The 26,838-nt window shown below is 34.1% G+C and overlaps 1 protein-coding gene across 2 annotated transcripts in view; it reads left to right on the top strand.

The window, feature by feature from the left end:
* LRRC40 (leucine rich repeat containing 40) overlaps window positions 1–25,336 on the top strand; it is a 46,319-nt gene extending 20,983 nt beyond the window's left edge. The window contains exons 8-15 of one of the 2 annotated variants that reach the window (XM_090271674.1): window positions 4,508–4,595; window positions 4,700–4,745; window positions 10,569–10,677; window positions 15,117–15,224; window positions 17,841–17,951; window positions 19,937–20,014; window positions 21,811–21,996; window positions 24,770–25,336. In XM_090271674.1, coding sequence (XP_090127800.1) covers window positions 4,508–4,595; window positions 4,700–4,745; window positions 10,569–10,677; window positions 15,117–15,224; window positions 17,841–17,951; window positions 19,937–20,014; window positions 21,811–21,996; window positions 24,770–24,875 — 832 coding nt within the window. In that variant the 3' untranslated portion in view covers window positions 24,876–25,336. The remainder of the gene's footprint in view (window positions 1–4,507; window positions 4,596–4,699; window positions 4,746–10,568; window positions 10,678–15,116; window positions 15,225–17,840; window positions 17,952–19,936; window positions 20,015–21,810; window positions 21,997–24,769) is intronic. The other variant, XM_090271673.1, reaches the window with a different exon arrangement.
* Window positions 25,337–26,838: the final 1,502 nt, after the last annotated feature.

The raw sequence follows: 26,838 nt of genomic DNA, 5'->3' as shown, positions 1-26,838 counted from the left end.
CAAGTTTAATATGGTAATAGAATGAGATGCAGTCACAAGTTACTGTGACCTTTTAGAATGTAAACTCTCAGAAGGCTGCATTTTTATCTATTTTGTTCACTGCTCTAACTTCTAGATCAGTGTCTGGATACATAAAAGATGAGTGATAAATATTAATATTTATTGAATTTCTTAAATGAATGGAAAGCCATGGGAGAGATACAAAATGCTTTGAGGGCTTGAAGGAGATACAGGAATTACAACTTATTGAGAGGTACTAGGGTAGGCTTTGTGGAAAAATAACATTTTTAGATGATTTTTAGGACTGGGACCAGGGTGAGGCAAGTTAATTGTCTAGAGCACAAAATGTAAAAAATATACTCACTTTCGTGGTCATGCTCCATTCTAGTCCCGCCATGTGATCCTGAAAGGATGACCATTATTTTCAAATGCACATGTAAGTTGGTCAGAATGAAACACTTGGCAGGCGGAAACTGTACAAAACTTTGAAAGTTCAGAAAATTGTAGGGATGTATTCAGAGAACAGCAAGGAATCAGATTGAACTGGTGAATAGGGTGCAAGTAGGGAGATTGTGAGAATTTAGGGTTTGAATGGTAAGTTGAGGCCATGTGAAAGAGGTCCTTGAAATACCTTTGAAGAGCCAGTTTTCTTAAGAGGTGGGGAGTTATTTGTAAGATTAATAACAGAACCAATTAGATTGTAATCTCATTAAAAATAAATTGGTGATAATGGATAAGGTACATTGTATAGGACTGGTTTTGTAGGTAGGAAATTAAATAAATTCTATACTAGATTAATATAATAAGTTTAATAAGGAGCACTTTAAATATCCAATTCACTGTATCTACAACTTTTTAGATTTCTCTTGTAATAAGGCCATAAAGTGTGGTGACAATGGGAATGGAAAGAAGAGGAAAAATGTGAGAGGTGTGATGAGTTAGAATAAATAGTATTAATAAATTTATTGCCTGTGTTGGAGATGGGAGGAGGAGGGTAGTGAGCAAAGAATCATAGAATGTTATAGAACCATAGTACAGGGTGTGACTAAAGTAGGTTTACAGTCAGTTGTGAGTAAGCAAAACACAGTTTATTCTTGTATTATTATTTAATAATATTATTTTCCATACAAACAACTGTAAATTTACTTTTGCCACATCTTGTATTTAGAGATGGAACAATTTTTTACAGGTACCAAAAATATGACTCAGACTTAGCTAGGATTATATACCAGTTAGATGTCTGAGGTTTTGTGTTTGGATCTCAGAAACATGGTTTGTTATTCATTGAAGGTGAAGGGTTATGCAAAGCAGGTTTTCTTCTGTGTGTATATTTTAATAAGTATTTTTTAAAATCAGGATTGTTTTCACATGGTACATCTTGGCCATAGATTTGAATACTTGGAGAGTGACACTTTACACTTCTATTTATGACAATTAATAAGTGACCTGTATATCCTTAAAAGTGCTTACCTTACAATTAGTGAATGAAATAATCTCTTGCCTCTTGTAACTATTGACACATAAGTTTTTCCACATGCCAGTTTTTTTATTTTGGTTACTGCATAAAAGCAGTGGAAAACATATTTAAAACAAAAACTATAATAAATAATATTAAAGTAATTGGTAGAAGTATTTCTGATATATATGTTCCTCTTTTTTTAGAGCTTTGGATATAAAGTATGTGTGTGTGTGTGTGTGTGTTCATATATATATATATATATATCTCATAGGGCCTAGAACATAATGGCACTTAATAAATATTAGTTCCTTTCTTTATCTCTAACCTCATACTTTCTACTTAGAAAACCTGTTTATTTTGTACCTCTCCAGAGTGTTGTCTAACCAAAATATTGATTCCTCACACTGCTTCCAGAGTATTTTTTATAAAATACTAATCATTAGGGCATTCTTCTACCACAAAGCTTTGAAGGTTCTACATTGTTAAAGCACTGGTTACCAAGTATGGCTCTGCATCCGAATTACGGAGAAGCTTTAAGAATTAAAAAAAAAAAAAATACAGTAGTTCCCCCCTTATCTACTGGTGATACATTGCAAGATCCCCAGGATTTTTTTCTTGTCCATACACACCTATGATAAACTTTAATTTATAAATTAAGTACATTAAGAGATCAACAACAACTGAAATAAAATAGAACAGCTATAACAATATACTGTAATAAAGTTATGTGAATGGCTTAGGAGTCATTATTGAGTAAAATAAGGGTGACTTGAAGACAAGCATGGTGATACCATGAGAGTTGATCTGGTAAATCAAGGTGGCTACTAACTGATTAGCAGGTGGGTAGCATATTCACCATGGACATGCTGGACAAAGGATAATTCTTGTCCAGGAGGGAATGAATTGGACTGTCTGAGATTTCATCATGCTACGCAGTACAGCACACAATTTAAAACTTATGAATTGTTTATTTCTGGAAATTTTCATTGAATATTTCACCACAGTTGACTATGGTGGAAAGTGAAACAGAGGGTAAGGGGCGACTACTGTACAGAATCTGAGGCACCAGTGAATCAGAATCTCTAATGATGGAATTGTAGAATCAGTTTTTGTTGTTTTAACTCCTAGGAGATTTTGATGCCTCTGGTTTTCCAGCAAGTGGGAACCACTCTCTTGAAAGATAAAGTCCAATCTTTTTAGCATAAACTACAAGGGCATCTCCCAGTCAGGCTTTATTATCTATACTGTCTTCCACTCCTACAAGTACGCTGTTCTCAGACTACACTGAACTACAAATGTACTGACGATTTTGTTCCTTTTCCTGAGAATGTGCTTTACCTGCTTCACTGACTGATGCAATCCCATTTTACTTTATAGGCTTTGCTACTCCCCTTTCTCCCTTGCTACTCTTGCTAAGTTTTTTCTTTGCCTTTAAAAATTTTTTTTTCCTTTTTATTGAATTTATTGGTTTGACTGATTAATATTATATAGGTGTCAGTAATGCATCATCTATATAATTGTATTGTGTTCACCACCCCTCTTACTAATTTCTATATCTCTACTTTCATAGCAACTATTTAGCATTTGTCTTATTACATATATATTTGTTGATGTATAATTTATGTACAATAAAATTCACTAATTTAAGCACACAAAGTGATGATTTTTGACAAACGTATGTTTGTGTGAACATTGTCACAGTCATGTAGATAGAATGTTTTTGTCTCCCTAAAGTTTCCTCATACCCTTTGCAGTCTGTCCTCTTTTAATACCCCAGCTGCTAACAATCACTGCTGTGCTTTGTCACTATAGTTTTGCCTTTTCTTTTTTTTAATCACACAATATAAAGTTTTGTGTTTGTCTTCTTTTATGTAGTGTAAGGCTTTTCCAATTCATTCATGTAATTGTGTGTATCAGCAGTTCATTTTTATTACTAAGTGTTAATCCATTATACAGCTATACTACAATTTATTCATCTCCTCACTGATTAGTTGATGGACATCTGAATTATTTTCAGTTTGTTGGCTATTGTGAACATTCATGTAAAAGTCTCTGTTTAGACATTTTCATTTCTCCTGGGTAAATCTGTAGCAGGGGGATTGCTTAGTTGTGTGGTAAGTGTGTGTTTAACTTTACAAGACTGCTTTCCAAAGTGGCCGTACTATTTTATATGCTCACCAGCAACGTTAGCTGTGTATGTGTCTTTTTTCTTTGTTGAACCAAGAACTCTTTAAGGGCAAGAATCTTGATATCCTTACACCAGTGATTTCAACCTTTTTCATCTCATGGCATACATAAACTAATTACTAAAACTCTGTGGCACACCAAAAAATATATTTTTTGCTGATCTGACAAAATAAATCTGTATATTGGCTGTTGTGGTGTGTATGTGTGTTGGACACTGGTATTTTTTTTTACTATTTGACAATTTAAGGGAAAAGAGGTCAGTGTCCCTGAATGAATAGCCAGGTAGTGCATGTTTTAAAAATCTTGCAGCATATCGATTGAAATTGCTGCCTTATGCCAATCAATACCTAGTATATTATAGATGCTTTATTTTCAGATTGGATATCCAATCTCAACAGGTTATCTTTTTATGTGACAAAGATAAAAATGACTTTTCTTATTGAATGAAAATATAAATTGGATGATTAAAATTTATTTTTATATTTTTGTCTTTTATTTTTTATTTAGGAAGAATTTTATTTACTTGCTTGAAGGGAAAATCAAAACATTTAGTATCAGTGAGGATGGCTATTTTGAATCACTGATTCATCCAGATTTATATATTGAACATTACTTTTTAGCACTGGATACAATTTAGCAAATGTTTTATAGCTCACATTCTTTTTTAGCAATCACAGTATGACAATTTCAAACAAATTGGCTTTCTTTTTACATATTCAGCATTTACCCCAAAGAAAAATATTGTAGGCCTACTTTACTTGGGTTTTTCTTGATACTTATATATGTTATTAGTGTTATAATCAACTATTTGGTAGAATTATACATTAATGTTCTCCCTGAAATCAATTTAATCTTTTGTAGTCTGCCCTACACATTGGGAAAACTCCGCCTGAAATTCCTGGCACTAGAAGGAAATCCTATGAGAACTATACGAAGAGAAATAATAAATGTAAGCATATTTAGGATTCAGTTTTTAAATTTCAAATTCAAACATTCATATTGATGTATAAAACTTCAAGATATGTCTTAGTGAGTGTCTTTCCACCTTTTCAGAAAGGAACCCAAGAAGTCTTAAAGTATCTACGAAGCAAGATTCAAGGTACTTCTTAATTTTCTTGTAGTTTGAAGGATAATATGAAAGTAGTGAAATGTTAATAGTACATACATTTACATGTATTTTGGGTATAAATAATTATAGAAAATGGATCCTGGTAGGTGTGGCTCTAATTCTGAATCCATGTAGGCCAAAAGTATTTTGAAGTCGTAAGGACATTCTTAAATTAACAATAATAATGTTCCGTCCTTAATCTGTTGATTTGTGTGTTACAGTGTACCAGTTAGAAAATATAACAAAGATTCAATAAGCACCAGTGCTTTAACTTTGAAAAAAAGCGAAGCTTTATTTTCATGGTATAATATATGGGTTTTATATATACACACATACATATATACATATATATATGCTTATAAATGTGGTATAATATGGTTTTATATATGGTATAATATATAGTTATATATAATCATATATATGGGTATATATAATATTGATGAAGTAATATTAACAGGTATTTGAATATCTATTGCATTTGGTAAGTTCTGACAAAAAATAAAGACAAATTTTTCAGCATATGTTCATTTAGCTTGAACATTTACCAAAGTAGAAAATGATACTATAAATTTAATTTTTAATGCTGCACTAAAATTGTGATAAATACCAATTTTTATTTAATGTATGTCATTGTAGCATACACTAGAGCATTAAGATAAGAGCAAAAACATTATTTTTATGAGTATATTACTGTAAATACCACCATACCACTCCAAAACTTTGTGGCTAAATATAACAGCTGTTAATTAAGCTCAAAACTTGTTTTTCACAAGTCTAGCCTAGCACTATCTAGCCACTCAGTATATGTTAAATAATTGTGTACTTTAGTAATTGCCATTTTCTGCCTTGTCATTTAAATAAATTATTAAAGTAATTTTCTAAGATTCTTATTTACCACCAAAAAATTTTCTTTCTTCCCCAGGTATGCTTTTTTCTCCAGGAAAATTTATTTATTCTGATATGAATCAGAAGTCATGTCAAATTAACAAAAAAATTTTTAAGACTTAAGTTTTTGTTTTTTTTAATTCTCATCTGAGGATATGTTTATTGATGAGAGAGAGAGAGACCAATATGAGTGAGAAACATCCATTGATTGCCCTGACTGGGGATCAAACCTGCAACCTTTTGGTGTATGGACAGTCCTCCAACTAACCTGGCCAGGGCAAGACTTAATTTTTTTAGAGTATTGTAAGGTTTACCACAAAATTGAGAGAAAGGTATAGAGATTTCCTATATAGCCTCTCCCATGATCAGTATCACTAACCAGAATGGTCCTTTATTTTTTAAAATGAAGGATGAACACATCATAATTGTCCCTTTCCTGCTCGAGATTCAGAGAGTTCTGCTTTAGAAAGAGAGCCCTGACTTAATCACCTTAAGAATTTTCACCCTAGTATTAGTCAGGAAGACTAATGGGAGTCTTGTGTATCCCATTGTTTTTGAGTTGGCTAGCAGAAATTTTTCTTCCATATGTATTCTTCTCTCCCTAAACTATCTGTAAATTGCCCGTTTTCACTTCTGAAGTCTAAGACCCTATTGCTGCCTACTTTTCTCCTTTTTTCATAATGTCTTATGTATCCAATGTTGCCTTACTGGCTTTGGATTTTCATGTCTATATGAATTTCCCATGTGCATATATTAAAACTTTCATTTTCTCCTGCAAATCTGTCTCTATTAATTTGATAATTGACTCAGCTAGAATAACTTAGGTGGGAAGAAAAGTACTAATATTTTTGTTTAGCACCACACTAGTATTGTGTTGATGATTTTTGCATGTATGTTTATGAGAGATACTGCTTTCTAGTTTTCTTGTAATATCCTTATTAGAGTAAATATGGCTTTTTAAAATGAATTAGGAAGTATTACCTCTACTTTTATGCTATGAAATTGGTATAATTTATTCCTTAAATGTTTGGTAGAATTTACCACTGAAACTACCTAGACCTGGTGCTTTCTGTTTTGGAAGGTTATTAATTATTGATTCAATTTTGTTAATAGATATGGCCTTTGGGGTTTTCTGTGTCTTCTTGTGTGAGTTTAGCAGATTGTGTCTTTTAAGGTTTTGGTCTATTTCATCTAGGTTATCAAGTTTGTGAGCATAGAGTTGTTCATAATTGTTTTTTTATTATTGTTTTCAGGTCCATGGGATCTGTAGTGATGTCCCATTTTTCACCTCTGTTGTTAGTTATCAGTGTCCTGTATCTTTCTTAGTTCACCTGACTTAGAGGCATATCAATTTTATTGATCTTTTCAAAGAACCAGCATTTTCTCTATTGATTTCTTGTTTTCAGTTTTATCAATTTCTGCTTGAATTCTTCTCTCTTCCTTTTTACTTTGGATTTAATTTGCTCCTCTTTTTCTAATTTCCTAAAATGGGAATTTAGATTATTGATTTTAGATCTATCTTATTTTCTAGTATATGCGTTCAGTCCTATAAATTTCCATCTTAACACTTCTTTCACTCCATCCAACAAATTTTGTTGTGTGTTCATTTTCATGTAGTTCAAAGTATTTTAATTTTCTCTTTAGAGTTTTTCTTTGAGCCATGTGTTACTCAGAAATGTGTTGTTGTCCTGGCTGGTGACTCGGTTGGAGCATCAACCCATACACCAAAAGGCTGCGGGTTTGATCTCCAGTCAGAGCACACACCTAGGTTGTGGGTTCAATCTCTGGTTGGGGTGCGTATGAGAGGCAAATGATCGCTCTTTCTCTGTCTCTCTCTCTCCCTCTCCCTCCCTTTTTCTCCCCCTTCCTCTCTCTCTAAAAATCAATAAACATATCCTTAGGTAAGGATTAAAAAAAAGAGATCTGTTGTTTAATCTCTTCATATTTTAGAATTTTCTAGTTGTCATTCTGTTACTGATTTTCAGTTTAATTACGTTGTTATCCGAAAGCAGACATTGCATGATTTCTATTCTCTTAAACCTGTGTATTTGTTAGTGTAGGTAGCTAGATATTAATAAAATAGAAGAGAGCAAAGCTGGCTAGGGTTAATTAGGTTAGAAGCTACAGCTTCACGGACTCCAGGAGTAGATATATTGCCCTGCCAAAGGATTAACACCCCTTCATCTCCCCATGTACTGAGGAAGGACTGGATTTCTAATCTCCTGGGAGTACTGCTGGACATTAGCTTGATTACCAAGGGACAGTAAAACAGTAAAGGAGAAATTACTCTGCTGGGTATGTGCCCAATAGAAGACAAGATGGTGGCGGGGAAGGTAAGCACATGCACAGTACAAAGCAGATAACACAGCAGAACTTTGAGGCATGTGTAGTAGGAGCCAGGATGACAACCACGAAGGGGAGGTGTCTAATCTGGAAAAAAGACTGGATTGGTTGGGAGAGGTCTCAGCACAAGTCCTCAAAGATCTAGGAGATGGATTGATTAGTGGGAGGACCCAGAATAAGCCCATGAAGGATTGGGAAAGAGGTTGATCAGTTTGAAAGCCTGAAGTAATCAAAGCTTAACAAAAATTTCCATTGGTGACATGGTTTGCCCCTTTCCTTCGTGCGCTCCTGCACTTGCAAGTTCTCTCTCGGTAGCAACTGTGTAGACCTAGCAGCCCCGCGGGCTCAAGCCTAGGCTCCAAGTGTGAGCCACACAGTGGTATGGACCCAAAAACCTGGATCTGGGTTCAGCAGCAAGCTGTAGTCAGAGCACAGCCATGAACAGAAACTAAACTAGCTGGATGGGGGTGAAGACTGAACCGAACTAAGCTTTGGCGAAGACTAAACCAAAGGCACAGAATTTCTGGATCCTGGTCTTTATCTGGGGCTTGATGAAGACAAAGCTGAACTTCCACAGTGGCTTATAGTTGAACCACCTGGCCGTGGATGAGAGACAGACTCAGGGCACCTGAGCAGTCATGTATTTCTACCCCAATACATCTTCCCACTACCTCATCCTTCCATGCATGACCACTAAAAAGCTTTTCTCACCATACTGCAAGAACCCCATTTCCACTGGCAGCATATTTACAAGTTCCAGTGTGAACATATGTTTTCATTTCTCTTGCATTTATATCTAGGAGTAGAATTGTGGAGTCATATGGTAACTTTATTTGAAGAACTGCCAGACTCTTTTACAAAACAGCTGCACAACTTTTTCTCTTCATCAGCTTTGTATGAGGGTTTTTAAAATTGATTTTAGAGAAAGAGAGAGACAGAGACATTGATTTGTTGCTCCACTTAATTTATATACTCATTGGCTCCTTCTTCTATGTACCCTGACCAGGGGTTGAACCCGCACCCTTGACCCATGAAGATGATGTTCCAACCAATTGAGCTACCCTGCCAGGGCTTTATGAGGGTTTTGATTCTGACTTACAAATTCTAGACATCTTAGTGGGTGTGTAGTATCTCTTTGTAGATTTGTTTTGTATTTCCCTGATTGCTAATGATAGTGAACATCTTTTCATGTGCTTATGTGCTTATTGGTCACTTGTACATCTTTGAGAAGTGTCTGTTCAGCTCCTTTGCTCTATTTTTAATTAGATTATTTACCTTTTTATTATTGAATTGTAATAGTTCTTTATATAGTCTAGGTATAAATCTCTTGTCAGATATATGATTCGCAAATATTTTTTAGACCTCTATGGGTTGTCTTCATTTTCTTGATGGTGTCCTTTGAAACACACAAGTCTTTTTGAATTTCGATGAAGTCAAATTATCTGTTTTTTTCTATATTTGCTTATGCTTTTGGTTTTATATCTAAAAATCCTTTGCAGAATCCTGTTAAGATTTGCCCCTATGTTTTCTTCTGAGTTTTATAATCTTGCTCTTACATTTATGTCTTTGATCTATTTTGAGTTAATTTTTATATGTGGTGCGAGACATGGGTTCAATTTAATTCTTTTGCACACTGATGTCCAAGTTTCCCTGCACAATTTGTTGAAAAGACTGTTCTTTTCTCATTAAATGGTCTTGGTGGCATCCTTGTTGAAAATCAGTTGACTGTAAATGTTGGGTTCATTCTGGACTCTCAGTTTTATTCCATTGATCTCTATGTCTATTCCTGTCCCACACTATCTTGATTATCATTGCTTTGTAGTAAGTTCTGTAATCAGGAAGTGTAATTCCTCCTACTTTATTCTTTTTCTTAGGTTTAGTTTGGCTGTTGTGGATTTCTTGTAGTCCCATACGAATTTGTGAATCAACTTAATTTCTGCAAAGAACTCAGCTGGGATCCTGCTAGGAGATTGCAGTCTCTGGAGATTAGTGAGGGGTTGATTGTGTGTGAATGTGGGAGTATGCAGACTTGTTAGGATATGTCTATTGAAAATAGTGTTACATTTGCTAAAAAAATCTTAACGTATATAAAAAATAAAAGTTTTCTGGATTATGCAAGTTGCCAGACTTTAAATGATTTGGCATAATCAGCTTCATCGTGTCCTAAAATGAAAAAATAGACATGTCTGCCTATTTGTTAGACATTTGTGGGATATAATCCTTTGCTGTTGTTGTTGTTAACATATTTCTCATAATGGACGATATTACTCGTATTTTGCTTAAGAGGAATGATTCCTTCTTGTTTCTCCTGACACATTTAGTAATTCTTTAAAGATTCTTTCTTCTCATTTTCTTGTGATAAGATTTATTAATAGATTTTGAAGCCATACTATAATAAATTTTATGTTTTCTATTAATTAAATATTAAATTCAAACTCAGATTTGAGTTATTAGAAATAAAGTATATAACTAAAGACATTCTCACCAGTAATATCAACTCATATATACTATTTTAATGTACTTTCATAATTTTTAAAAATGACTTTATACTTCACATATTGGTTTTATATAACTTTTTTTCTCCAGATGATGTACCTAGCCAAAGTGACTCTATTATTAAGACTGCCATGACACTACCAAGTGAATCCAGAGTCAATGTACACGCCATCATCACATTAAAAACATTAGACTATAGGTATGTAACTCATTTTTTTAAACAGAGCATGTAGGGAACTTACAGAAATAATCCTTCTGAAAAAGGACAATTGGTGCAGAAGAATTCATCCGAGTGCATAAGTGTACTTGACTTAGAATAATAGCATTTGTAAAAGTACACGACCTTAAATGCCCGTTCCTCAGGTGGTATGTGTTTGTTGTGCTTGAGATAAATTGATGGCTTTTAATAGTAAAATTTTTGTAATAAACATTGTGCTATTATAAAAAATAAAGGGGTGATAGTATTGGTTGGTAATAAAATTATCTGACTCCAGCATCCAGAGAAGATTTTATATTGGTGGTAGTAGGGTCTATATAGGTAAATAAGAAATAAGTATAATTCAGTTAATAAATACCACAAGTATGCAAAGCTTGAGAGGTCGTATTCTGTTAATATATCTGAAGGTCTGAAGGCAAATCAGACAGTGTCATAGTAATAATGTGTATATATGTTAAATCTGAAACAATTACAATGTTGGTATATAAACTGAGACAAAGCCTAAAAATTTGGGGGAGTGTGCTCGATTGGGGAAAGAAGCAAAAATTGGGAGTGGTTGTCAAGTATTCTTTCACTACTGAGGCAACAATGATAAAAATAACCAATGCTGTCAAGGTTCTTGCAGTGATTGGCTCGATATTATAATGAAAATACAGAAAAATATAGACTCAAGTCATCTAAGTTACCAGATTGTTCAGTTATCCACACAGCCAGCTCCAGTACCTGGCCTCCCTTTCTTTTTTCTCTCTTTTTTTTTTTTTTTTTTAATATATTTTATTGACAGTAGTCCCAATTTTTTTCCCCTCTGCTCCCCTCTGCCCAGCACCTCCCTTCCCTCCAGCAATCCCACCATTCTTAGTTCATGTCCATGGGTCGTGCATATAAGTTCTTTGGCTTCACCCTTTCCTATGTTATTCTTAACTTCCCCCTGTCTATCTTGTACCAGCCAATTATGCTTCTTAGTCCGTGCACCATTTCCCCATTTCTCCCCTCCCCTCTCCCAGCTGATAACCCTCCAGATGATCCCTATACCTATGATTCTGTTCCTATTCTAGTTTGCTTAGTTGGATTTTGTTTTTGTTTTTTTTTTTAGATTCAGTTGTTGATACTTGTGAGTTTGCTGTCATTTTAGTGTTCATAGTTTTGATCTTTTTCTTAAGTAAGTTCTTTTGACATTTCATACAATAATGGCTTGGTGATGATGAACTCCTTTAGCTTAACCTTGTCTGTCAAGCACTTCATCTGCCCTTCCATTTCAAATGATAGCTTTGCTGGATAGAGTAATGCTGGTGGCAGGTTGCCTTTTATCACATTGAATACTGCTTATCAGTCCCGTCCTGCCTGCAAAGTGTCCTTTGAGAAATCAGCTGATAGTCCTATAGGCACCCCCCTGTAGGCAACTCTCTGCCTCTCTCTTGCTGCCCCCAGAACTTGTCTTTATCTTTCATCTTTGGCATCTCAATCATGATGTGTCCTGGTGTGGTCCCCTCTGGGTCCAGCTCGCCCAGGACCCTTTGTGCTTCCTGAACCTGTATATCCATCTTCTTTGCAAAATTTGGGAAGTTTTCCTAATTTTTTCAATTCTTGCTTCCTCATTCCGCACTGGCTGACTTTTTTTCTTCCTTATGTTCCAAATCAGTGATTTGAACCCCGGTTTTCTTCCCTTCACCATTGGTTTTGTGTAGATTTTCCTTCGTTTCAATTAGCATAGCCTTCACTTCTTCTCTTATGCATTTGCCGTATGCAAGCGTATCTGTCAAGCCTGTGAGCATCTTTATCACCAGTGTTTTGAATTCTTCATCTGTTAGGTTGTCTATCTCCTTATCACTTAGTTCTCCCACTGGGACCTTGTTCAGTTCCCCCTTTTGGGCCATATTTCTCTGTCTCCTCATTCTGACAGGCTCCTGTGTTTGTTTGCCTCTGCATCCCAGGTAGAGCTGTTGCTTCTATTACGTTGTAAGGGGCGGAGCCTTAGGGATTCTTCAGTACAGGGTGACTGGTTTCACCACGTTGTGGTGCTCTATGTGGGGGAGGGGTCAGAGAGGGAACAGTGCCACCAGCCCAGCACTCTCCCCTTTTCCAGGCACTTTTCCCCCTTCTGTATGGGACTGGTGCCCCTCTAGCTGTTGCCCTGGCCTTTGCTTCCAGAGTGGGTGGGTCTGTGGACGTTCTAGGACTGTGGGGGCCCTTTAAATAAGTGGACTCTGCTGAGAGACCAGCAGTTTCTGCCTCCATCTCAACCCCCATTGGTCTGCACAGTCAGAAGCAATGAGGCTTGACCTTCCCCGGTGCTGGGACTGTGAGCTGCGAGATCCAGTGAGGAGCTGGGAATGCTCCCCACATGTCCCTGCTGACTTTTCAAACGTGTAACTGCGCTTTCTGCCAGCCTGCCGCTACTGCCGCCACCACACCACGTCCTCTCTGCCCTGTCTCCGACTCTCCTACCTGTCTGGATGAGTATTTCTTCTTTATATCTTTTTTTGCTGGACTTCCGTGTAGTTTGATTTTTTGGAACTTCTGGTTGATTCTAGTTTTGAGGTAGCTGTATTCCTTCTTAGTTGTGGAGGAAGATGCAGTGTGTCCGTCTACGCCTCCATCTTGGCCGGAAGTGGCCTCTTTTTCTTAATGTGTCACTAGGAACCGCTTTCTCAGCAGTCAGTATGCACTCTTCTTTTCAGATTTGTTGTGCTCCATTCACATTGTCTCACCTCTTGTCTGCACCTCTGAGATGTATGTAGAAATCACTACTCGAGGCCAACTTCCTTCTTTGACATTGTAGCACTTAACATTTGTGCTTCTCGTCTCTCATAGCATAGTATGGCAACTTTGCATGTTTTATGTTTCACATAATATACTCATTTATTCAGTAGATGGTTTTGGAGCCTACTAGATATCAAATTCTGTGTGAGGTGTCATAGTACACTAAATGATGAGGCATACTTGTTTCCTGCCATAGAATTTTTTAGCTAGAATTTCTTTTAATTCAGGCTTTCATTCCCTCCACCCTGAATGGACACCGTTATTCAGTCTCTGTTCTGTGCTGGGCGCTGTGCTAGCTGCTTGACATATACTATTGCTTTTAATCCTCCAAACAGTCTATAAAGTAATATTGATACAATTTTATTTGGCATAACCATTCCCACTTTTAAAAGGCACAGATATCACTAAAGCATAATAAATATAGCACATAAGACCACACATCTTAGGTTATTTAGTTTTTTAATTTATTGCAATTTATTTTCCTAAGACTAATTGGAAAAGAGTCTACTATTTAAGATACAAATTAATTCCCAATTTTAAGGTATAATGCCTTCAACTAAGTTTTTAAAAATAACATGAATCTTCAAAGTTTGATTAGAATAAATCAGTTTCCCATGATTTGAGCATTGCTGATTGAAAAGATTAAAATACTGCATCTGCACAGCAGAAAATGGGGCCCTAAAGCAGAAGTAGTGAAAGACATAATGCCTATGCAATTTAGGCTTTAATCCTATCTGTATCACAATGACTTCTCACATAGTTCTCCCACATTGCACATTTAATATTGTTTGCTTGTACATATAGTTGTTCAGTGATTATTCCATTGAGGATGCTTTTAAGTGATGATGTATTAGGCATTAAAAATTATAAAAAAAGAATATAAGGATAATGGCTAATTATAACATCAACAAATTGTTAAATCAGATGTCAGTTTTATACTTGCGTTTAAGGTTAAATTTATATTTTATTAAAAATCTTACTGAAAAATTTAGTCTTACTGAAAAGGAAATTTACATTTACAAGAAATCTGGCATAAATAACAATGAATAACTCTTTAAATTATAATGTCACAGAACTGAGGTTCAGGGAAGGTAAATGACAGAGCTCATTAATGGTAGAAACAGGAGTAGTTCTAAGGCCTCTACCCTGTCTGCCTTGTCACACACTAAAGGAGAGAGAAGTGGGTTTGGTTATGAGAATGCTAGTTTAGTATAATGTGGAACTTTTAAAAATGATTATCTTGCAGTTAACTATTTACCTAAAGAAAGTTGACAGATAACCTGTTGCAGATTTTTAAGAAAAGGGGCAAAACAGTTTTTAAAATTACAGATTTAGTTTTACTCTGAGATAGAGGAATCCATTTCCTATATTACTATCCTTTATAAAAATATTAGACTCTGGAGATATATATGTGTTTATTCTCACTGAGTCTATGAATGCTCAGAAGGTACAGTGCGCTGTGACATGGTAGGTGTTTGAATTCCTGACAGTTAACATTTGTGAGTTGGCAGGTTTTTGTGGCATTCTTTACAGAACTAAATAGTCAACTACCTTCAAGAATTTTGATATAAAAGCGTTACAATTCTTTAAAAGTGGGAAGTAATAATCACATTTTTCTGGACTATTAAGAATGATGCAGATTTTAAATATTTTTTATTTAGTGATAAACAAACAACCTTGATTCCTGATGAAGTGTTTGATGCAGTAAAAAGCAACATTATCACTTCTATTAACTTCAGTAAGAATCAGCTATGTGAAATTCCAAAAAGGTAAGAACTGTTCATGATGCCATTTCTATTAAGTAGTGAGTTATTCAAAGTTTTGTTTGCATCTTAGTTAAAAAATATTTATTTTTCATAGTTTTTAAATTTGAAAGTATATGTAAACTTTCTTACATTACTAATACTTGAGAGATATAGCAAAATGTATTTCCTGAGCTACTTTTAATATTTGTTATAAGAGGTATGAATATAGGTTTTTTAACTTTGTTTCTTTTCTTTGTTTCACATTTTAAACTTAGAGAACAGATATTAGAATTATGAAAGGTATTAAATTACCTTTCCCTATATAATGAAATATTAGAGGAAAGTTTTAAGAGACTAGCCAAAGCCAGATTTATGTAGCTTAATAGAAATTTCCATTTGGAGCTTTATATTAATGAATTGCCAAGCCACTGAATTTTTCCACTGGTAGCAAAAACAAAATTGACTGAACCCTATTAATATTTTCCTCCCCAAAGAGATTCTTCACTTCTAAATATTAGAAGTTGTTCACATTATATTTGTAATACATTTTTGTTAATGTTAATTATAGCAAAAGTTTTAGATTATGAGAAAAAAATTAGTATAGCATCCAACTTTTACAAATGGTTGTTCTCTTACAGTAAACTATATACCTAAAGAAAGTTTGCAAATAACCATGCAATTAAGACAACTGTATGGAAAACAAGGGAGAGCAATGTTAAGGAATTGGGACAATAGACTAGCTTGTATCTATATCCCAAATCTACCAGCTATGTGGCGTTGGACAGGTTAACTAGCTGCTCTTTGTTACCTCACTTGTCAAGTAGACATAAAAATTTATTACTACCTAGATTACCTACATTAGTACCTATTTATAAGAATTAAGTTAAATGGCATCATCCACATAAAGTATTTAATTAGTGCTTAGCACTTAGTAAGTACTCAAGTTCTTAAAAAAAAGAGGCAATGACATATCTGGAAAATAGAATGGCTTTCATCTGACTGCAAGAAAACCTTTTTTTAGATATTTAAAATTAAAAAAATGTCCAACTATAATTTGCTTTCCATTTTACAGAGCATAGTTTGGGAATGTCTTCTGAAAGATGATAACTAAGGGATTCCATTGCAAATGGATATTTAGTCCATCTTTTCATTCTCTCTTAGTTAAAGGTTTCAGAATATATTTGATAGAAGAGTTGAGCATTTAGATTTGATGTCAGATAGGATAAGTTAGTCTTGTCGATCCTGGATTAAACAAGCTAATTGGGAAAGAAGATGAAAGGAGTTAAAAGATCTTACCTTATTGCTTACTTTCTCATTTTATCCCACCAGCTGGTTATAAAAATTATGTTATTCTGATACCACCGTTGATTTATCATGATTTTAGCAGTTTAGAAGGCCAAAGAAGAAATACAGTAAAGGCATTCCTTGCTCTAGAGAGTTTCTGAACCACTTGCCCTCTTTAATTTCACAAAGTCACAGTTTTCATCATATTTTCTAATTGTAAAGATAACATTTACTCATAAAATTGTTTACTAAATGAAGGGACAAATTGCTTATAGTCCATTCGCTGACTTATTAACTAATGGCATATTTTATTTTACGCTGTTTCTCATTTATAATTATATTACAATTTGTATCTTGACTGCTTTATTTTTCATAAATATTTCCCTATGTTGTGAACAATACTTTTAATATCAGATTTGTTTATATATTAAAGGTTGATTATGGCAATAAATAAAACAAAACATTTCTTTAGGCCAGATTTCCAGATGAACTATTAAATCAACGAGTGTGGCTCTCTATGTATATCCAAAAACTTTCCAAAAAAGTTTTATCAGTTACATATGCAAACTCATTGTATCTTTCGTGATATTTTCTTTAGCACAATATTTGATATTCTTTCTTTTTTTCTTATATAGACAAAAATGATTTCTAGTCATAGTTCAATTCATCTCTTGGCAAACCATAGATAACATTTTTTGTTCTTTTAGTTAAATTAAGCTATTAAGATTGATTAGGCTTACTTAGAAATGTTTAATTCTTCCTCTTTTGGTCTTTGACTTAAGTTGCTTAGTTGTGACACTTACCAAACCTAGGATTTAACTTAATGTGCAGCCATGATTAAATGTAATGATAATGTAGATAATAAATACTATACTATACTTTTAAAATGTGGACATATTTTGAAGTACCGAGGTGATATATTATGCAGTCTAAAAAGAAAACTATTATGTTATAGAATATGTGCCTATAATTTATTTTATGGATTCAAGCCATTAACAAAATAAGAGTATAAAAATTGCATAGATTTGATTTTTATTGTTTGTTCATAATTGGTTTAAATATAAAATAAATGGATTCTTAAACTTAACATACATTTAAGGACAAGTAGAAATTCTGAGACAGATAACATTTATCTGAGAAATTCTGAGACAGATAACATTAAGGCTGTTTTTAGAAATTTTTTTATCAATTACACATCAAAACTGAATGAAATTTTTTGTCAGAAAAATAAAAGTAACAGAAAATATTAATTAGCAGAAATAATATAATATAGGTTTCTTTCTCCTGCTGTGGCCTGCTTATACTTTTGGAGTTCTCAATTCAACTGCTAACATTTTAGAATTATTTTTGTTTCAGGATTTTGGAACTGAAGGAAATGGTTTCTGATGTCAATCTCAGTTTTAATAAACTTTCCTTTATATCCTTGGAATTATGTATGCTTCAGAAATTGACTTTTTTAGATCTCAGGTATGTATTGATACTATTGCTTCTCTTTTTTCATTACAACTTGTCTTTGGGTTTGCCTAACTTTTGCCCTTCCCTTTATATTTTTCTAAGTAAGTAGGGAAATTGGTGTTTATTAATAAAATTTTAGGATAACTCTAAAATTAAGCATTTAGGAAGTATTTTAATCAGATCTATCATTTAGCCTATTTACAAGTTAAGTGATATGACAAAATTATTTAAAATCTTAGAAAATATTAACACATTCTTAGATTCGTGCTTACGTAGAATTACAAATAACACAAGGAAAGTGTTGTTTGCTTCACATTCTTCCTTTTCTGAAAGCAAATGGCATAAAACTGTCAACTCTATGCTGGTGTAGCAGCTAACTAGCGTGGCTTCTCTTAAAAGAAACTATTTGGTTCCAAAATATTATATTAAATATGCAGGGTCAGAAATAAAGAAAAGAAACACTATGAGTGCCAACATAAAGAAAAGAAACTTCTTAAGGTTCTGAAGATGTAATAGGAAGTTGAAAAATGTTCAAAGTTGATGTGACAAGATCAGAAACATCACAGTTATCTGAAGGTAATAATGTGTCTCAGGATTAGACTCACTTATTTTCATGGGCTTTAAAACTATTGTAAACTATGTGTCTACTGCCTAGGCTTCCTGCTGCTCATATGTTGATACTAGGTGTGTTTTTTAGTTTATTTATTGAAAGTATAGTTCCTCTTGTTCTGCTCAAACAGTAATCAAATAACAATAAGCCAAGATCTGTTTTATTTTTCCTATAGAGACAAAATTTTTTTACTTTTGGGATTAAAGCACTTCTGCTTTATTCTGCTCCTACTAAATGTAGACTTGCTCCTATTTTTCTTGTGGCAATTGCACTGGCAAAACAGTGTAAAACCACATTTTAGTTCAGTATTAACAGAGCAAAGAAATGAATTCATGTCCCCATTGTTGCTGTCTTTATTTCTTTTGTCCCCTTCTTCAGTGGTGTGTCTGTGTATGCCTTTGTCTATAGTGATATCTGGAAGTTCCTAATCAAGTGACTAAAATATGCTTTTATGTCTGATATCAGTAGGTATAAGACTTTCTGGAAAAGGATAGAAACCAGCAGTAGGTTATTCAATACAACTTAATAAAGACAATAATTGGAGAATAGTGCAGAGAAAAGAAAACAGAACACAGGTTGAGTTGTAGAAAGTATAACTCTTAACTATTAGGCTTGCCTTCTGAATGGAAAGAAATAGGCTAGAGAAAATTATTCAACTATAATATGAAGCCATCTAGTTGGGTATAATTTTCTCACAGATATTTTCCACTATTAGTAGGTGTACAGCTTGTAGAATCCCACCTTTTTGTTAACCTTTCTTGTAACATTGTTCCCAGATCCTTCCAACAGTAATGAGATTCTGTTTACTATCATGGTTCATCATACAATGTAAAAAAAAGAAAAAGTGCACTGTGCAAATTGAAATTCTAAACTTAGAGTAGAAATGAACTTGTATGATACCTATGTATTAGAAAGTTACATGTTTCTAAATATGTGGCATCTCTTTACTGTCCTGTTTTATTTTTTCATATAATTCAATTTCTTTGGAGTAGAACTTCATGTCTGTGTGCACGATATATATATATTAACACCAGTCAAATATCTGTGGTCTCAAATAATGTGATTGTTTACAGGCATGATCTAAAGGGCCCTGCCCGTGAGTATTGCTGAGCTCAATTTAAAGGAGATAAGGGGTTAGTTTACAGTGTTTGTTCTACTGTTAAAGAGTTGATTACGTTATCGATTGGTTGCATATTGGTATTAGGGTTTGGCACACTAACCAAATACTTGAGGCAGCTGATTTAGTACTCTCAGGACTGAGCCTAAAGGAGATCAGATCAAAGATTGACAGACAGAGCTACATAATTTTTTGTTTGATCAACACTTTAATTATAAATAAAAGCTGAACAAAACTTTTTTGTAAGTCATCTTTTTATTTCTAATTTAGAAACAATTTTTTAAATTCTTTGCCGGAAGAAATGGAATCGTTGATAAGGCTTCAAACAATCAACCTTTCCTTTAATAGGTAAGAGAACAGACAAACCTGTTACTATTATTCCTTAAAAAATTTTAGGTCTAACTAGAGAATACAACTGAAAGAGTCAAACAAAAAGGGCCTACATTTTTACTTTCTTTAAATATCTAGGTTTATTTTCACTTAGTTCTGCTTCGAATTAAAAGTGATGTTGCTTTCTTTGAATTTTTACAACTGATAATTTAGTAGCTTTTTGTTCCTTTTACTCATTTTAATAATTATAATTGCTATAATTGAAGCATAGTGCACGAAGGTGTTCCCTGAAATTACCTGAATTAAGGGAGATAGCACTAAAACTGAGACTTAGGAAAAATATGCAGACATTCGCCAGACACACAGGGATAGGTCATCCCAGATAGAGCAGGTAGCATGTACTAAGGCACGAGGATGTGAGAACATGCTGTGTTTGGGACACTTCAAGAAGTTGAACATGGTACAAGTATATGAGTTTCGTACTGTTATTATTTCTCATTGACAAATGAAGAAACTAAGGCATAGCGGTGTTAAAATACTGCCTGTTTAAAGTTTTGTTCTGTCTGCTTCATTATCTTTGCTTTTTCATGTATAGGTTGTACAATTGTCATTGTTTAAAAATATATGCACTTCTGAGATCTCCCCTGATCTTTACTTGTGAATCGAACTGTCATTTCCCTATTGCATTGTCAAGCAATGTCTTATTTTTTTAATTTATTTTTTATTGATTTGAGAGAGAGAAACATCGATTTGTTGTTCCACTTATTGATTCATTCATTGGTTGCTTCTTGTATGTTCCCGACCAGGCATCGAACCCTCAACCTTTGGTGTATTGGGATGACACTCTAACGAACTGAGCTACCTGGCCGGGGCTCAAGCAGTGTCTTTGGGGAAGTGGCAGAGGTTAACCCTAACTTCTGTGTTAACAGTTGAGCCATATCTTTTTAAATTACCTTGTTCATGGGTTGGTGAGAAAGAAGAGAAGGGACTACTTGGAGGCAGTTTGGTCCACCTGTGCTCCTGGGTATTGACTCCCTGGTCCCTCTGAAACCACAGAGCTGCCTTGAGTTTACCTTTACTATTGCTGGTTTGTTTTTTTTTTTAATATTGAGCAGCAAAGGAAGGGCAGTATGGGGAAGTGAAAAGGCCTCAGCTGCTACGTTTTCCTTCAGCCCATCCTCATCCTATTTAGTCCACGTTGTGAGGTGCAGTTTGTCTCACACTGAGATCATGCTAGCCTCTGTCCCCCAAGAGACCCTCGAGGATTTTGTGTTAATTGCTCTGAGAGCCACTAGCCTTCTTACCTCTCTTGAGGCATCTTCAGGGTTCTCTGGACGAAGAAACTGGCAGCCTGTGCTAGTTTGTCATCTTCTCAAGAACCAAAAATGCACTTGTTTTTGAAACTTCATTCAAAGCAAATAGGAATCTTGAATTTTTACTTATTGTTGGCAATGATTCTCTTTCATAAGAAATACAAGTGAATTAAGGAAGAATACCTATAAGAGACATTCTACATAGAATATCAGGAAGATTTGCCTCTTTTTTGAATGTGAAGAGGAAAACATTGCAGAATTTAAACTTTTGTTCAATTTTTATACAATAAATAGGAGCTGTTACAAATCTGTCCATCTAACATGTATTTCAAGGTTTCTAAAATTAGCTCATGTTCTTTATTTTTCTGGCAAATTTGAATATAAGACTTAAACCAAATCTAAAATAACTTACACTAAAAAAAAGCTTATCTCAAAATATCAAACTTAAGATCATCTATTTGAATGAATGATTTTGCCTCTGATTTCGATATATTTAAATAGGTTCAAACTACTACCTGAAGTTCTATATCACATTCCCACACTTGAAACAGTTTTGATTAGTAATAATCAGGTTGGATCCGTGGACCCTGAAAAACTGAAGACAATGAAAAATATGATCACATTAGACCTTCAAAATAATGACCTCCTACAAATTCCACCAGAGCTTGGTAATTGTGTGAACTTAAGGTAACTACAGCATTGTCTTAAGTTTTTCCATTTATTTGACTGATTTGCTGAAGTGTTTTTTTTTTTTTTTTTTTTCTGTTGAGGTACTTGAGCAGGAAAGTTGAAGTAAAAAATGTGATATTCTGTTAAAAATAATAGGTAACAAACCCAGGATACCAATTCTGTTTTCCAGATTTTACCAAATTTATTTTTTAGCTTTCTTTCTATGGTATCTTATATGTGTAAATAAAGTAAATGATTGTTTCTAGTGATACTTTTCTCATCACCCTGTGTAACCTGAAACTACTGCGTAAAAATGTAAGGGAAATATATTTAGCTGTGCAGATAGAGTTTTTCAAAATCTGCTGGGGCATGGTCTTTCTCACTCTGTGTTTGCTGTTACCTCAGCCTCAAATGCCTTTACCCTGCTTTTGTCAATAATTAACCTAAAGATCACATTTGAAACCTTTCCTTATTCTCCAGAGTTAGTCACTTCTCTCAGAGAAGGAAAACTCTGACTCCAAAAAACCTCCGCTGCCTTGCGGCATACCTCTTCAGGGGAAAGGCTAAGGGAGTAAACCCCGACAGAAAATCCGGAGCCGGAGTCCCTAAGGCGGTTTGACGTTGTAGTCAACACCGGCAACTCCTGCGGCGCACCTGAACCCAAGCTGTATTGACTCCGTCTTTCCCTTGGACCCTTCAGCTGCGAAGAGAGGGGGGGTCTGCTGCATGGGCAACAGCAGACCCTCCATATCACCCCGCCCAGGCTCTGTAGCTTCAGATTCACTGGAGAGGACACTCCAGCGCCATCGCAAGATGTCGATTCAACACGGGAGGAGACAGATACCGTGTCACTCCCGAGTCAGACTGCACAGCCATTCTCGGCAGTGCAGATAGACTCTTAAGAAGCTACACCATCGTCTCTCGAGACGGACGGCTGCCGATGATGATGAGTCACTTCTCTAAATTTCCCATCCTGTTTTGTTTAGGCTCGTTTATACCATTAATTTGTCTTCCGTTAGAAAAGAGTTATCCCAGTGCCTAGCACATAGCCCCCAATAAATGCTTGTTAAGTGACTTAAAGGGAATTTGAAGTGTTAACGGAAAGCCAAGCAGAATGTGTCAGAAGTAATTTCATTACTGAAAATTGCATGTGATGGTTTGGCATATTTAACTTCTAGGGCAGCACTGGCATCTGCTCTTGTTAGTAGCTCTTGTTAGTGACTTACAGGAAGCAGGTACAGTTATTTCTCATTATTGACAGCAGTTTTATTCTATAAAGTCTCTGTAAACATCAACTTAGTGAATATTGAACCATTACTCCTAGGTACAAGGGTTAGTTTCTTTCAAGCTTCTGGTCACAGTATTTTCAACCAATCAATACCTAACCTTTTTTTTTTAATGTGTGTGCTTTTATTAAGACACTTTTTAAAATATTGTTGGTTCATCAACGTTCAACTATTGCCAAACAGCACTATAATTAAGGCCTGAATAAAGCTTACCTAGTATGTATTTTCTCCAAAGGCACATGACAGCCCTCTTGTTTAAGAAAACTAGAGAGTACGCTTTGCAGGCCATTTTAAATGGTGAAGTTACCAACAAGTACAAAAGTGCAAACAATGTCACACTAAGTAGACCAAGGACAGGACACTTGTTGACAGTATGGGAGCTGAGAAGGCAGTGTCACCTGTTTACCTCAGTGGAGAACGTGCCTATCCAGTGACAAAGTTTTTGCTGCTCTATGTGTGTCAAAAAATGACCTTGAAAGTGCCAGCTGTATTGATTTTGGGGTTACAAATAAGTTTCAGTGAGTAGGCAAATTAGCAAATATGGAGTCTGAATAATGAGGATTGACTATAATTAACTTCTTTTTCTATAAATTAAGAAAATCAATCTTTAAAAGAATCCCAAGGCTCATGGAATTATTTGAAGATATAATTTAGATCTGCTGTATATTATATGGCATGAATCCTTTGACTTTTGTTTACATAAACACTTAAGTTATTGAAAATACAAAGTTTTCTTATAATTTAAGGCATTTCATTAATTATTAAAGAAACAAATTAACAAGCCCTTAAATTTTAAATTGAACCTCATTTCAGAACAAGTAAATATAGATTTTTACATGTGTATCTGGTGAAGGGTGGGAGAGGGCAGACATGTCTGTTTCTCAGGATGGAGGGGGCACATTAATTACATTTTAGTCCTTGGTTTGAGTACTTGTCAGTATGCTCATTCTATACTTGTGTAACTATAAGGAGGTTTACAGTTGTGAGTGCGCAGAAGTTTATTATTATTATTTACTAATTATTGTATTATTTTCTATACAAACAACTGTAAACCTCCTTTTGCCCCACCCTGAATAAATCAACCATTTATTATATGGGCATTATAAGATTGAGAAAATGATGGGTTAAATTATGGTTCAGATCACAGCTCCTCTCTTTAACAGCTGTGTGATCTTGGATAAGTCTCTCTTACCTCCCTGAACTTGTATTTCCTTATCTCTAAAATTGGAATATTAATGGTACCTACATTATAGGGTTGTTAAGGTAACTAAGAGAGTCAGTGAACTTAAATTATGTACTTAGCACAGTATCTTTCACATGGTAAATATTGTTAATGCTGTTTTGGTTATTATTGTAATTCTCATTGCAGCTGTTTGAATGCCTAGATTTGAAATGGAGAAGTAGAAAAAATACACAGATCTTACTTACAAAATTATAAGTGAAATTAGAAGAAAAGCCTCCCTAATGGAAAATGTTAACGTTCTTAATTTCTTTCTTTTGTTTAGAACATTACTACTAGACGGGAATCCATTCCGCGTTCCTCGAGCAGCCATATTAATGAAAGGAACAGCTGCTATTCTGGAATATTTGAGAGACCGAATTCCTACTTAAATTGGAGTTGTTTTATAATTTTGGTCATGTTAATTTTTAGAATTCTTACATTGGTAATTAGCATTTTTCTAGGGTGACATGTAATTTGTAATGGTGACAACGTGTGCATACATATGTTCTGAATGTTTTGCACAAGATTTATCCTACTCATTTTTATTCCCTTGTAACATAAAAGACAGTTTCTTCCAAAGTGAATTTTTATTTAATGTAGTTTAATAGTTTTATAATGACAAAGCATTTTGTAGAAGTGGTTTTTTTCCCCCATATCTGTTTGTGTTACATATAATGTAACCAACTGACTTGAGTATCACCATCCAATTTCAGTCTTATTTGATATAAAACTGACTTGAATTTGTTCTTTGGCATTTTTAAAAAAATCAGACTTTTCATTACTGATTATAAAACTTTTGTGATGTGGTTGGTCTCGCTATAAATTTTAAATTAAGATTCACTATATTGTTTTTGTTATAATCTAGTTGAAATGTTTCTAGCCCTTGCTCCATGTCTTATGAAATCATTTTGTTATGGTTTCTGATGTCACAGAAATGCTACACAAGTTGTAGTTATTGGTGGAGAAAATAATAAAAGTGTTGTTATAATTACTCTCACAATTTTGAATTTAAAACCTGACAAGATTTTTTTTAAACGATGTCTTTGTATTAAGTTTCCATACAACAATCTGGTACTTCTAGATTCAAGAAATTTAAAGAGACTGGATTTGCATATTTTTCTCTCAGAGTGTTATCAGTGTTAAAACACTTTTTTTAAATTAAAAAGTACTGAAGACCTGATTTTATTAATTCTAGATATTAGCAACAGAACATAACTAATAATGTATACTGCATAAAAACCTTGAAATGTACTTTGTTTAAATACTTACTAAGCAAGTATTTGTATACATAATCTATATTTGTGTGTTCTAATCCACCCTTGTGCATTTTTTTTTTTAGTTCCAGGACCTTAATTTTAAAATTTGTTTGTAATCTGCATAAGACTAAACTTGTAGTCAGTCATGCAGTAATTTTCTAAAAGGGAAGTTGTTATAGTGAACTTAATTTAATAAATATCAAATATAAACATTTTTATTTACACAGGAAACATGAGAAGTAGGCTAGGCTGATCAATCATCATAAAACTTACTGTGTGACTCAATTAAGTAGCCAGTTATTAGAATGTATATTAACTTACATAGATGGGTGGATATAGATAGATTGATTAGATAGGTAGATAGATAGGTAGATTAGATACCTTTTGGATGATTGAGGCATGCTCATATGAAAAAAATCAGTTAATAAAGATAAATAGTACATGTTGGTAGTAAAAGTTACAGTTTCAAATATTAATTACAATGTTTGTTTTTCATTGAAAACAAACATGCTGTTTTTCATACTACAATTCTGGTTGACTAAGAAAAATCTTCTTTGACATTAAACAAAAGACACTTTACAATAAGGTGACTTTTTATTATTTATACAATAAAGAGACTTTTATGTTATTCAAAACACTTTTTTAAATACTGAAAAAGTTGAGTACACCAAAGCCGAAAAATGGCTCTGCTATACACTGCACAGCATTATTTTAGTCCCTGTATTTTGTATTTGTATAGAAAGCATCTTCAAAATGCATTCTAATCACATTGTACACCTTTATAGATTAGTGTCAATACATAAAATAAAACTGGATGATACAGTTAGCATTTGCAAATTAACTGACAATTTCACTGATTCAGTCAATTTAAAATATATAGTTTCAGAGGACTTTGCACATCAAATGAAGCAGATTTCAAGGTTGTTATGGTCCCATAACTGAAAAAAACCATTAGGTACATTCACAATCTATATTAATAAAGTAGTAAATATGTCTTCATTCAGTTTTATTTACATCAATATGTAGTTCAACTAAAAAGTATTGTTAATTGTAATACAGTAGTTTCAACACATACAAAAATGACAATTTTTATATA

The sequence above is a fragment of the Furipterus horrens genome, unplaced genomic scaffold (assembly GCF_987537825.1).
Source record: "Furipterus horrens unplaced genomic scaffold, mFurHor1.1.pri manual_scaffold_3, whole genome shotgun sequence".
In the NCBI taxonomy this organism is placed as follows: domain Eukaryota; kingdom Metazoa; phylum Chordata; class Mammalia; order Chiroptera; family Furipteridae; genus Furipterus; species Furipterus horrens.
This window is presented reverse-complemented; position numbering and strand designations above follow the sequence as displayed.